Source organism: Pelophylax lessonae (assembly GCF_965119305.1).
Source record: "Pelophylax lessonae genome assembly, chromosome: 3".
Taxonomy (NCBI): Eukaryota; Metazoa; Chordata; class Amphibia; order Anura; family Ranidae; genus Pelophylax; species Pelophylax lessonae.
In genome coordinates this window covers 58,068,519-58,081,910 of record NC_138770.1, presented here as the reverse complement: position 1 = coordinate 58,081,910, position 13,392 = coordinate 58,068,519, and the positions used below count along the sequence as shown (strand labels likewise).

The 13,392-nt window shown below is 46.0% G+C and overlaps 1 protein-coding gene across 1 annotated transcript in view; it reads right to left on the bottom strand.

Annotated features, from left to right (window-relative positions):
- Nucleotides 1-435: 435 nt before the first annotated feature.
- The window catches only part of ZNF395 (zinc finger protein 395), a 59,509-nt gene continuing 46,552 nt past the window's right edge, over nt 436-13,392 (bottom strand). Inside the window, exons 8-10 of the mRNA XM_082251473.1 lie at nt 4,509-4,601; nt 1,597-1,700; nt 436-637 (exon numbers count right to left, since the gene is read on the bottom strand). Coding sequence (XP_082107599.1) covers nt 526-637; nt 1,597-1,700; nt 4,509-4,601 — 309 coding nt within the window. The 3' untranslated portion in view covers nt 436-525. The remainder of the gene's footprint in view (nt 638-1,596; nt 1,701-4,508; nt 4,602-13,392) is intronic.

Below are 13,392 nucleotides of genomic sequence, written 5' to 3'. Positions count from 1 at the left end.
AATGACCCCTGACAATGCAGGGGTGGCTTAATCATGGTACACTTTTCTGAAAAAAAGTAAAAAAAAAATAAAATAAAAAAAACAAAAGCACAAATACCGTAGCATGTTCAGGACATTTTACAAGCAGATTGGGGGAGGCAGACACTATATTACAAGCGGACGGGTATCTTGATATTTCTTTATGAAAAAAGCTAGCGACAGAAGGGATCATTAAAAGAAGTTCAGACATTTTGGTCCCTGCACGTCCATTTAGCATTAAAAAAAAAAAAAGATTTAAAAAAGGAAAAAAAAAAAAGGGAAAAATGGAGACCCCCTACAGTCTATTTTAAAAACAAAAAGGTAGAGCTTTAAAAAAAAAAAAATCTGGCAAAAACAAAATGTACAGTTTTTTTTGGAATTTACAAGTCAAAACAGTCCTTAGTCACCACCCTTCTCTTAGAGATGCTCCATGTGGACTCCAAGAGCCCTTTAGATACTGAAGCTTTTCCACCTCTAAGCAGATGTGCGTGCGCGGCCTGTCGGCACTCAGTCCAGGAACCTCTGACAGGCCTTTTTCCACCGGCAGGCGGTGCACCACTGGTCCCGGTGTTCGATACCGTAAACCTTACGGCACTTCTTTGCTTCACCGCGAACTTTCCTTTAAAGAAGAGAAAAATATATATACGTAAGAAAAGGACAGATACTATAAAATATACAGTCTACTGATGTTGATATATCTATATTGGTATTGTTATCTTATAACACCTTAACCCCATAAACTAGGCTCTCTGATTTGTCTTCTTCAGTTTTAAAAGACCTGCCACCAGACCATTCATTTCAATAACACTTTTTCTATGGTATTATATCTCTATTTATTTTATGCATGTTATTTACCTTTACAAACCTTCCTGGTCTAAACATCCAAAAGCCCTAAGACTGTTGCTATGTGCTGCCATCTTGGATTTGATGTCAGCGACCGCAGCAACTCGGAGCCTTCATTCAAGGGAAAACTCTAGAATATTCTCCTTGAGATCTGCTAATGTCTGCACAGGAAGGTTTCGGGTGAGAAATAGCGTAAACGAAGAAAATAAAAAAAAAAATCACTTTCCCCGAAGAAAATGCTGCTGCAGACGCCCTATAGTGCACAAGGCCTGGAGCTCCCGTCGCGGCCACACAAGGCCTGGAGCTCCCGTCGCGGCCACACAAGGCCTGGAGCTCCCGTCGCGGCCACACAAGGCCTGGAGCTCCCGTCGCGGCCACACAAGGCCTGGAGCTCCCGTCGCGGCCACACAAGGCCTGGAGCTCCCGTCGCGGCCACACAAGGCCTGGAGCTCCCGTCGCGGCCACACAAGGCCTGGAGCTCCCGTCGCGGCCACACAAGGCCTGGAGCTCCCGTCGCGGCCACACAAGGCCTGGAGCTCCCGTCGCGGCCACACAAGGCCTGGAGCTCCCGTCGTGGACACACAAGGCCTGGAGCTCCCGTCGCGGACACACAAGGCCTGGAGCTCCCGTCGCGGACACACAAAGCCCTAATAACCCTTTCCATTTTCCACAGAAAGCCTCCCTAAGCACTCCCAAAGTTACAGTGGTGGTATATACTAAGTGCAAAGATCTCACCTGCTCCCATTGGTAGCCCGAGGGGGCGAAGCAACAATCAGATGCGACTTTATGGATGGCGTCTGCTGCTGTTGCTCACTAAAGCTCAGTGACCGGCTTCGGATCTGAGGATGAAAGCACAGACAAAATGAGCTCATGAATCTGCAAACTAGACTAAACAGTTTATTAGTGCATTTTCTCAGGGAACAGTAGATAGAAAAAAAACTTCTTAGAAGAAGCACCAGAAACAAACACTTGTGCTCATATGTTTACACACCCCTAGCACCTAGTGAAGCCTAAAAACCATCTAGAATAAAATTGGTTGGAGTAAGGAGACTAAAATCCAACATTATAGTACCAACACTATGTTTGGAGAGGAGTAAACAAGGCCTATGAAGAGAAGGACACCATCACAACTGGGAAGCATGGAGGTGGTACAGAAGATGTTGTCAAAACTGATAAAGCATACATTATCAGACAATTTTGGAGGCATTCATTGGCTTGGAAGCTGCACATAGGATGCCACTGGACTTTCTAGTGGCTATAGCAGAAGAAAGTGAAGGTTCTGAAGAGGCCATCGCAATCACCTGCCCTCAACATAATTGAGCCACCTTGGTTGTCTAGCATGAGCATCAAGTTTGTTCTCTCCACAATAAATTTAAAGGACCTGAAGATCTCTTGCCAAGAAGGTTCTGAAGAGGCCATCACAATCCTCTGACCTCAACATCATTGAGCCATCTTGGTTGCCTCACAAGAACAGTATGTTTAAGCTCTCCATAACCACTTGCCGACCGCCACAAGTACATGTATTGCGGCGGTCAGCCCAGTGCAGGCAAAGTGACGTATCGGTACGTCACTCGCCTGCGAGCCAATAGGGGGTGTGCGCGCGCCGCCGGAGGCGCGCGCCGCCGGAGGCGCGCTTCCGCCCCCCGCTCGTTCACAGGAATCCCCGCGCGAGTGACCAGTGGGTCCGATGTCCGCCGGTCACTCGCGATCTCCCGCTAGAGAGGGAGAAAGGCAGGCGGCTAATGTAAACAAAGCCGCCTTTCATTCTCACTGATGTAACTGCAGAGATCATATGATCCTGCTATGTAGGATCGTAGGTCTCTGTGGTTACATCAAAAGCCACGCCCGTTTACAGTTAGAAACACGCCCCTAGGGACACACTTAACCCCTTGCTCGCTAATAAAGTTAACCCCTTCCCTGCCAGTGTCATTTTTACAGTAACAGTGCATATGTATAGCACTGATTACTGTAGTAATGTCACTGGTACCCCCAAAAGTGTCAAAAATGTCAGTCAAGAGTCCGATCTGTCCACCGCAAAGTCGCAGTCCCGCAAAAAAAAAAAGAAATCAAAGATCGCTGCCATTACTAGTTAAAAAAAATAAATAAAAATGACATAAATCTTTCCCGTAGTTAGTAAACGCAATAACTTTTGGGAAAACCAATCAAAATACGCCTATTGCAATTTTTTTCACCAAAAATATGTAGCAGAAAACAAATTGGCCTAAAATGTTGATTTTTACATTTTGGGGGGGGGAATTCATATAAAAAAAAAAAAAAGTGAGAAATAGTTTTTTCAAAATTGTCGCTCTTTTTTGTTTATAGCGCAGAAAGTAAAAATCGCACAGGTGACCAAATAGCACCAAAAGAAAGCTCTGTTTGTGGGAAAAAAAAGGACGTCAATTTCATTTGGGTACAGCGTTGCACGACCGCGCAATTGTCCGTTAAAGTCACGCAGTGCCGAATCGCAAAATAGGCCCTGGTCTTTGAGCAGCCAAATCCTCCGGGGCTTAAGTGGATAAAGAATTTACAGGACCTGAAAGTCTCTTGGCAAGAAGAATGGGCAGCTTTACCAAATTAGGACATAAAGGGCCTCATTCACAACTATTGATGCCAAAAGGGACAATACACAATAGTATCAAAAGGTATACAAACTTCTGAATAGGAACCATTATCACAGTCTGGACAACATTGCTAATATTTGACTTTTATAGCCCGACTCCCCAAGAGGCCCACTTGTTCACGTTAACAGACCCCCTCTCCAAAATGAAGGTAAGCATTCTCCACCATTGTCTTCAGCTGTCAAGAGTAGAGCTCTCAAGTCAATGGAAATCACCTCAACCTCAACGAACAGGATGGGCGAAAATTCTGAAGGACATCTTCGTGATGACCGTGACAACATCTGACCAGAACAGGCCTTTGAGACATGGTGCTGTTGGTTGGCCCCACGGAGACTTGCCTACATTCAAACACTTAGCCCAACACTCCTTCGACACCCTCACACTTTGGGAGAGTTTCGAACTTTCGCTCCTTCTAGTTATGGATATCCCCCCTAGGCTCTTGAGACATGATTGATCCCCTCAAGACTCGCCTACATCTAAATCCCCCAACAATAATCCCTCACACTTTGGGTGGGTTTCTAACCTACACTCCCCTAAATTATAGGCTTGTCTACCCCAACCCTGATCGCCTCCGTTTCCTATAACCCACCTAATACAAAATATGCAACACAAAGCGTGTGTTCAGGGAATGGCCACTGCAATTTTACCCTTATTCCCCCCAAACACCACCAGAGTCTACGTTTCAACTGTTTCTCCTGTCTGATTATAAACATGAATAGGCTGAGGGCTCTTGCGAGGAGTACTGAAGCAGGTTGCTGCGATGGTTTCAGGAAGCTACGTACAGCACCCTGCTGGCACCTCCCACCAGCCATAATCTGCCTGCATTGCATAGAGAAGCATCGAGACCCAGCAATAGCAACAAATAAGGTATGTAATGAAAAATTAAAGGATTTAATAAAAATTTAATTAGCATAAAGATAAAGGAGAAAAAAAAAAAAATGTAGGAACCAGGGAAGGCAAAATATAAGCATATTCAACTTTAGGTTTAATAAATAGGATTTTAATTCAGGCAGGTTGCCTTTTACTCACTGGAGACAGGGTGGGGAGAGCGGAGGGAGCGGCTGCCCAGCTTATACTGGTGAAGATGTGAGGGGAGACTGGGATCTGGATGGAAGGCAGAGCCTAAAAGGAAGATTAAACACAACAGTTACATGCAGAGTATTACACTACCCCAGTCAGAATCCTATTTTATATTTCAGTTTCTTTGCATACATTATATATATATATTATATATATATATATATTTATATATATATATATATATATATATATATATATATATATACATACACACACTTTTTTTTTCTTATAACTGATAACGACAGTACAAGGGGAGGAGAATAGAACTGATGAGAAAATATAACCATGGAGGTTATGGAGAGAAGGGACTAAGTGAGGCTTCGGATCAGCGTAAGCTTTTTGTCGCCTTTATTGCTTTCTCATCGCAACCTGTACTATTAGAATGTCTTGATGGGTCCCAAGCTGTACCATAAAGGGCATGGTTTCCGCATATAGAATACAGAAATATATGACAGATGCTGGACCAGCGCTATTAAACCCACAGTGTGAGGGGAAAATTATAAAAATTAATGTAAACAATAGGTCTAAAAGCAGATATAAAGAATCAAAAAATATTGATTAAAAAACACAATGATAAATGTTTCAGGTGTATATAGATAAGTCCACGGAGTAGAGTCTATGTAGAGATGGATAGCTGGGTGGCCGCCGGCTCTATCAGAGTTAGGAGGAGACTGTGCATGGTAGATAAATAAAAGAGAGAGAACAGAGCAGCGCCACCTGAGTGTAGTATTAAAACAATACTTTATTGGCATAAAAGGTAATGCACTCACATGAGTGATAGGAAAGCAGGCTTTACAGCAAGTCATCCGATCCACTGCAGGGTAGGCAGGAGAGGTGTAGACAGCCCTGGGTCTTGGCTGTGTCAGTGGCTTCTGGCACTTCCTGGTGTCCTGTTGGCGTCAGAGCATCTCCCTCATCACATCCGGTGGAAGCGGGGTGGTGCTAGCGTTCGAGGCATGCATGCCCCTTTGTCAGGCATTGCCTGACGAAGGGGCATGCATGCCTCGAACGCTAGCACCACCCCGCATGCATGCCTCGAACGCTAGCACCACCCCGCTTCCACCGGATGTGATGAGGGAGAAGCTGTGACGCCAACAGGACACCAGGAAGTGCCAGAAGCCACTGACACAGCCAGGAACCAGGGCTGTCTACACCTCTCCTGCCTCCCCTGCAGTGGATTGGATGACTTGCTGTAAAGCCTGCTTTCCTATCACTCATGTGAGTGCATTACCTTTTATGCCAATAAAGTATTGTTTTAATACTACACTCAGGTGGCACTGCTCTGTTCTCGCTCTTTTATTTATGGTTTCCGCATAGTGCACTAATGATACCTGAAAAGCCTGAAACAGCTGTATGCAGTTTGGAATACATGGTTCTGGAATATTAGGCTATATTTGCACTATACTGTATACAAGCTTTTCTGGAAAAGTATCTGGCTGATAGGGCAACAAAGCAACAGTTTGCATGGCTCTGCCCATTGTCCTGAATGGAGGAAAAATCCAAAACTAGACCAATAAAAAAAAAGAAAAAAAACACCCCACCCCACCCCCAAAATAAAAGATAGTATATATATATATATATATATATATATATATAATCTATCTCTCTCAAAAAAAAAAATAATTATAAAAAACAAATATATATATATATATATATATATATTACACACACACAAATAAAAAAAAATTGAATAGAGCTTTCCCTCCACTTTTATTAGTGTTTTTGTTTAAAAGACAAAAAGCAATTTACTACATTAAATACTATATTAAATAAAATAATTTTTGTGGTTTATGGGATGGAATAAAACGGGACCATAAAAATAGATACAACCTGCATGCAACCTTTAGGCTCCATTCACACCTTCAGCTCCAAAAAAACACTAAAAAAAAAAAAACGTTCCAAAAACGCCCAACAAGTAAAACCCCATTCATTTAAATGGCCCCTGTTCACATCTGAGCGTTTTAACGCCTGAAGCAAAACGCCTGTAGCTGAAAAAAGTACATGAGCTTCTTTTTGGGCAGATTACCAGCGTTGTTGATAGAGGTCAATGCCTGCCTCCAAAAACGCCTGAAAATCGCGGTAAAAAACGCTAAGCGCAAGTGTGAATGCAGCCTTAAAGTGGTTGTAAATCCCCCCATCTCGGACTTGTACCTATAGACAAGCCTATAGTAAGGCCTACCTATAAGTACTTTAAATATCTCCTAAACTTGCACTGATGTACTGCGGCAGGCTGATGCTCCCAGGCAAAACCCCGTACATGTACGGCGCTTGCCTGGGAGGAGCTAAGGGGCGAACGCGCTCCCGCCGGCGGCACACTCCCGCTTGTTAGCTGGGGAGCCAGTGCGTGTGACAGACGGCTCCCGAAGGCCGCCGGCCACTACGCAATCTCCCCCCGCTGACAGAGGAGGATTTTCAGCTGATGTAAACACAGCCATCCGTCATTCTCCCTGAGATGATCACAGAGACCAAGCGGTCCTCCCAAAAGTGTCAAAAATGTCAGTTAGGGGTCCAATCTGTCCGCCACAATGTTGAAGTCCCGCAAATAAAATCAGATCGCTGCTTTTACTAGTAAAAAAAAAAAAAAAACAAATAAAAAAATGACAAACTTTCCCCTAGTTAGTAAACGCAATAACTTTTGCGCAAACTAATCAAAGCTTATTGCGATTTTTTTTTTTTACCAAAAATATGTAGCAGAAAAATTGGCCTAAAATGTTAAAAAAAAATGGATTTTTGTAAGAACTTACCGTAAAATCCTTTTCTCTTAAGCTCATTGACAGACGTAGTCTTCTTGATTCTCAAGAGCTGGGTTATGTTGTCTCCGCAGGAGTAGGACTAGGCAGAATGACAAAATGTTCTGGCTCCACCCTAGGGGGCAGTCCCTGAGGGTATATCCTCCCTCTCTCTGCTACAGGGAATCAGTTCTGTTTAAAGCAGTACAGAGAAATTAACCCAACCCAACTCAATGATAGAGGGGCGGGTACTACGTCTGTCAATGAGCTTAAGAGAAAAGGATTTTACGGTAAGTTCTTACAAAAATCCATTTTTCTCTATCGCTCATTGACAGACGTAGTCTTCTTGATTCTCAAGAGCTGGGACATCCAGAAGCAGTGCCACAAATGAGGGGTGGGATTGACTAAATCAAATCCAATCTAGTAGGCCCAACCGGTGCCAAACTAGAAGTTTTAAAGGCTCATTATAAACAAAGAATGAGACTAAAGAAAAATTTTCCAACGGAAAAAACCCTCGAGGTAGACCACTGGTCTCCTCAAATTGCGGCCTGCAAAACCTTGCGGCCAAATGAGGCATCAGACGATGCCATTACATCAACTTTATAATGTTTAGAGAAGGTATGCACCGACGACCAGGTAGCCGCCTTGCACACCTGGACCACTGACGCCTGATGGCGAAAGGCCCATGACGCACTAAGTGCCCGAGTGGAGTGCGCCTTAACAGGGAACGGGGGCTCCCGACCCTTAATAAAATAAGCCTGCACTACCGTCTGTCTGATCCATCTGGAAATGGTCGCGGCAGATGCAGGCAACCCCTTTTTGGGTCCATCTGGGATCACAAAAAGTGAATCCGTCTTGCGAAACGAGTCTGTCGTTTTCAAGTATACCCTGATCGCCCGGACCACATCCAAGGAGTGCAAAGCAAATTCCCGAGGATGACTGGGCTTAGGACACAGGGAAGGTAATACAATTTCTTCATTCAGATGAAATTCTGAAACTACTTTTGGTAGGAAGGATGGATTCGGACGTAGAACCACCTTATCTCTATGAACCACCAGATATGGTGAACGACAAGATAATGCGGCCAGTTCTGACACCCTGCGTGCAGAAGTAATAGCCACCAAGAAGGCCACCTTCTGGGACAACGTGGGTAGAGGAATCTCCCTAATATCTTCAAAGGGAGGTTTCTGAAGAACCGACAACACTAAATTAAGATCCCAGGGGGGTAACGGCGCGTGCACTGGCGGAGCCAGATGTCGCACCCCCTGGATGAAATTCCGCACCAAGGAATGAGTAGCCAAAGGCTTCTGAAAGAAGATGGCTAATGCTGAGACCTGACCCTTGATAGTACTCAAGGCCAGTTTCTGCTCAACCCCCTGTTGCAGAAAAGCTAATATTCGACTAATCGAATAAGACCGAGGACGGAACCCCAAAGGTTCACACCATGCAATGTAGGACTTCCATGTGCGATGATAAATCTTTCTGGAAGTCGCTTTCCTTGCTTCAACTAGAGTAGGAATAACTGAAGCTGACAATTCCTTGTCCTTCAGCACCTGGGTCTCAATAGCCAGGCCGTTAAAGCCAGCGATCGTAAAGCAGGATGGAAGATCGGTCCCTGAGACAGTAGATCCTCTCTGAGAGGAAGTCTCCACGGGACGTCCGCCACCAGTCTGACCATGTCGGCATACCAAGCTCGACGAGGCCAGTCCGGAGCTACCAGGATTACTGGGATTCCTTCCTCCTCTACCCTGCGAAGAAGTCTTGGCAGTAACGCGAGAGGAGGGAAGGCATATATTAGCTGGTATTGCCCCCACGGGGCGATCAGTGCGTCTGCGGTTTCTGCTAGAGGATCGCGGGAGCGAGCCACGAATCTCTGAACTTTCCTGTTGAATCGTGATGCCAACAGATCCACATCCGGGGTGCCCCACCGAAGGCACAACTGGTGGAAAACGTCTGGATGGAGGGACCATTCCCCCTGATCCAGGGTCTGACGGCTGAGATAATCTGCCTGCCAATTCTCCACCCCCGGAATGAACACCGCAGAGATTGCTGGAACAAATCGTTCCGCCCAGCGAAGAATGCAAGCCACTTCTTTGGCCGCTCGGACACTCTTGGTGCCCCCCTGGTGATTGACATAAGCCACGGCCGTGGCATTGTCCGACTGGATCCGAACCGGGCTGCCCTGGAGCTGCTCGGTCCAGTGAATCAGACAAAGTCTGATCGCTCTCAGTTCCAATACATTTATCGGTAATCTGGATTCTTCCGGGGACCAAAGTCCCTGGGCAGATAATTGACCGAGAATTCCTCCCCATCCGGATAGACTGGCATCCGTGGTCACTATCATCCAATATATTGGTCTGATTGTCCAGGGATTCCGGATTCCGATTCCATCTGAGGAGAATCTCTTGCTGAAGAATTCGGGTATGGGACTGGGCAAATGGGACTGCTTCGAATGAAGCCACCATCAACCCCAGAACCCTCATGCAAGTCCGAAGGGAAGACCAGCTGTTGGACAGTAACAACTGGACTGCTGATTGAATCTTTCGAAGTTTCCCTACCGGAAGAAACACTCTTGTCCTGACTGTGTCTAGAATTAGACCCAGATATTCGAGCCTCTGGGTGGGAACCAGAAAAGACTTTTGCTGGTTCACCAGCCACCCGAATTCCTGTAAAGAAATCATAGTAATTTCTATGTTTTGTAGCAAGGTCTGAGGAGACTCTGCATGAAGCAGAAGATCGTCTAGGTAACCTAGAATCGATATACCTCTTTGGCGCAGAAGTGCCAACATTGGGGCCAACACTTTTGTGAAGACCCGCGGAGCCGTGGCGAGACCGAAAGGTAACGCCACAAACTGATAGTGGTTCTCCTCTACGGAAAAGCGTAGAAAACGCTGATGTCCTGCGAAAATGGGAATGTGAAGATAGGCGTCCTTGATGTCTATGGACGCTAGGACATCCCCTGGATGCAGGAAGGCTGCTACCGTGCGAATGGACTCCATTCTGAATCTTCTTATGTTGACGAAAGAATTGAGTGCTCTTAAGTCCAGAATTGGACGCACTTTGCCCTCTTTCCTGGGTATTGTAAACAGGTTTGAATAAAACCCTTGAAACCGTTCTGTCCAAGGAACGTGGACTACCACTCCTTGTTGTAGTAGATCTGTGACTGCTCTCCGCAGATCTTCTAGACGATCCGGAGATAGTCGGATATTGGAAGGGAAGAATCGCGCCGGTGGGAGAGATCGAAACTCGATCTTGTACCCTGACTTTATGACTTCGCAAACCCATTTGTCCGGGATTCTGGAAAGCCATGGATCCGGGAACCGGCGAAGACGTCCCCCAACCCCAGTTATGGGTGGGGGCGCACCTTCAGGCTTTGGATGGTTTATCTTCAGGTCTGGAGGGGGCGGGCTTTTGCTTGCCCGACCAACGACCCCTGACGCCTCCTGTAGGAACCTTGGAGGACTTAGTTTTTTCACCCGCTGGACGAAAAAACCTCTTGTGAGCAGAAAAAGAAGGCCCTCGTCTTTGACGAGTTCCTCTACCTTTAAAATTTTGCGGTAAAAAAGGTGCTTTTTCCACCGGTGAGATCCTTAATGATCTCATCTAAGTTGGCTCCAAATAGACGTTCTCCTGAAAAGGGGATATTAGCCAATGCTTTTTTGGAACCTTGGTCGGCTATCCAACCTTTTAGCCACAGTGTACGCCTGAGAACCACTGCTGAGACTGATGCTCGCGCCATTAATGGAGTGGCGTCTAACGCCGCATCACATACAAACTGTAACCCCTGTATCATTTGTTCCAACAAATCTGATACCGCCTGAGGGACTTCATCTAAGTCCCGGCGTAACCACTTGGTCCATTCAGTTACAGCCTGCGAAACCAAACCAATAGCAATTATTGGCCTGAAAGCTGATCCAATCAAGGAAAACATGGTGCGAGACATAGCTTCTATCTTGCGATCCACTGGATCTTTAAAAGACGGAGCGTCTTCTAAAGGAATAACCGTGGCTTTATTCAATCTAGCAATTGGTGAATCCACCACAGGTGGTTCTGTCCATTTCTTAATAAGGGTTTCCTCAAACGGATAACGCCTGTCAATGCGTTTGGAAATATTAAAAGTGCGTTTTGGCAGACGCCATTCTTCATCGATTGGATTGCCAAAACATTTGGGCAATGGAAAAACCTTTGCCACTTTGATGCGCTTTTTAGTCCCAAAAGGGATCTCAGTTTCAGCTATTTCTGATGGAATACCCTGTAACCTTAAAGTCTCTTGAACAGATACAATGAGTGCGTTTACCAACGCTTCCTCTCGGGCTATGGCTGATGCCGAAACATCCTCCTCACTGTCTGAAGAGACAGGACCCGAGACACCAATACCAGATGAAGTACCTGCAACTGCAGAAATAGGCTCAGAGTCTGAATCCGAGGTCTCAGATAATAAGGGGTTAGGCGGGGGTCGCTTTCTTGCGCCCTGTCCCTGACAAGCCACTTCCACCCGGGACACAAAAGTTTCCATAATGGCTGACAAAGATTCAATTGTCAATGGGGTGCTGGAGGATCCCGCAGACCCCTCGAGGGGATCCGGAGGAGATACATGAGTGGCAGGGTCCATGTTAATACAGGACACTTTTGCCAGCAATAAACAAAAAACTTTTTCTTTTTTTTTTTTTTTTTTTTGTGTGTCTCCCCCTAGCGCAATAGCGCCCCTCAGAGTACCTGCTTCTCGATCCCAGAGAGAGAGAGAGGGACCCCCAAGGCTCATCAACCGATGCAGTGCAGTTTCCAACAAACTGCAGCCAGCATCTGTCTTACACAGACTGGAAGGAGCTGTTTGCTTTTTCCCGGGCAGAAGGCGTGGCTCCGCCCCCTGTGTACGCCTTCCGGCGTTCCCAGCCCTCCACGAGGAAGCTGGGCTCACAAAACATGGCCGCCCCCATAGAAGAGACATAAGACTCCAAAAACATGGCGGCCGGCGTGACCTGAGGACATACATGCATTCGGTCTACGGCAAAATGGCGGCGGACCGCCGATATCGTCTTCCCAGCACATCCACCTGCACTCTGCTGAGAGGTGACATATGGATCTACAGAGATACACTGCACATAAGGTAGGATTATACCTCCTATGTTTGCTGTAATGTTACAGTCTGCTGGGTAGAGTGTTAGCTCTTGAACCGAGTCCACTTCCCACAAACACATGCTGTATTACAAGGGGGACTTGTAAGTGTCAGATATATACTGACCATATATGGAGGGGCCCATAATATATACTGCCTCATAAATGAGGAAAAAAGGGAACGTTTACTCACCATACCGAACCGACAGGCACCCTCTCTTCATAATACCCTCTCCACCGAGGTGGGGGTTTGTGGACGCCTCGACTCTCTGGTCCTGGCGTCCAAGCGAGCTTTTAACTCGCAAAGTCAGTCCCTTTACTGGGACTCCGTCGCGGCCGACTCAGCGCACTGGTCTGCACGCGCTTTTAGGCAGAAACCGGGGTGACCACTGGATCTCACATCCAGCCCGTCGCCCGGCCCCGCATACTTACTTGAATATGTCGCGGCCGACCAAGCGCAATGCCTGGTCTGCACGCGCTCGTAGGCCGGCTGGGGTGACCACAAGTGTCGCCCAGTCCGGCATCTTTGCTTGAAGATCTCACAGGAAAAAAACACTGGAGAAAACTACCTAAAAAATGTCTTTTTCTTAAAGAAAAAAAGTCTTGCCAGGACCAAAAGATCCCAGCAAGGAACTTAGGTCCTTACTCCTGACTAGACAGAAAAAAACTGATTCCCTGTAGCAGAGAGAGGGAGGATATACCCTCAGGGACTGCCCCCTAGGGTGGAGCCAGAACATTTTGTCATTCTGCCTAGTCCTACTCCTGCGGAGACAACATAACCCAGCTCTTGAGAATCAAGAAGACTACGTCTGTCAATGAGCGATAGAGAAATTAGATTTTTACATGTTTTTTTTTTTTGGGAATGTCATATAGCAGAATGTGAAAAAAATACTGTTTTTTTTCCAGAATTTTTTCGCTCTTTTTTTGTTTATAGCACAAAAAATAAAAAAAAATAAAAAAATCGCACAGGTGATCAAATACCACCACAA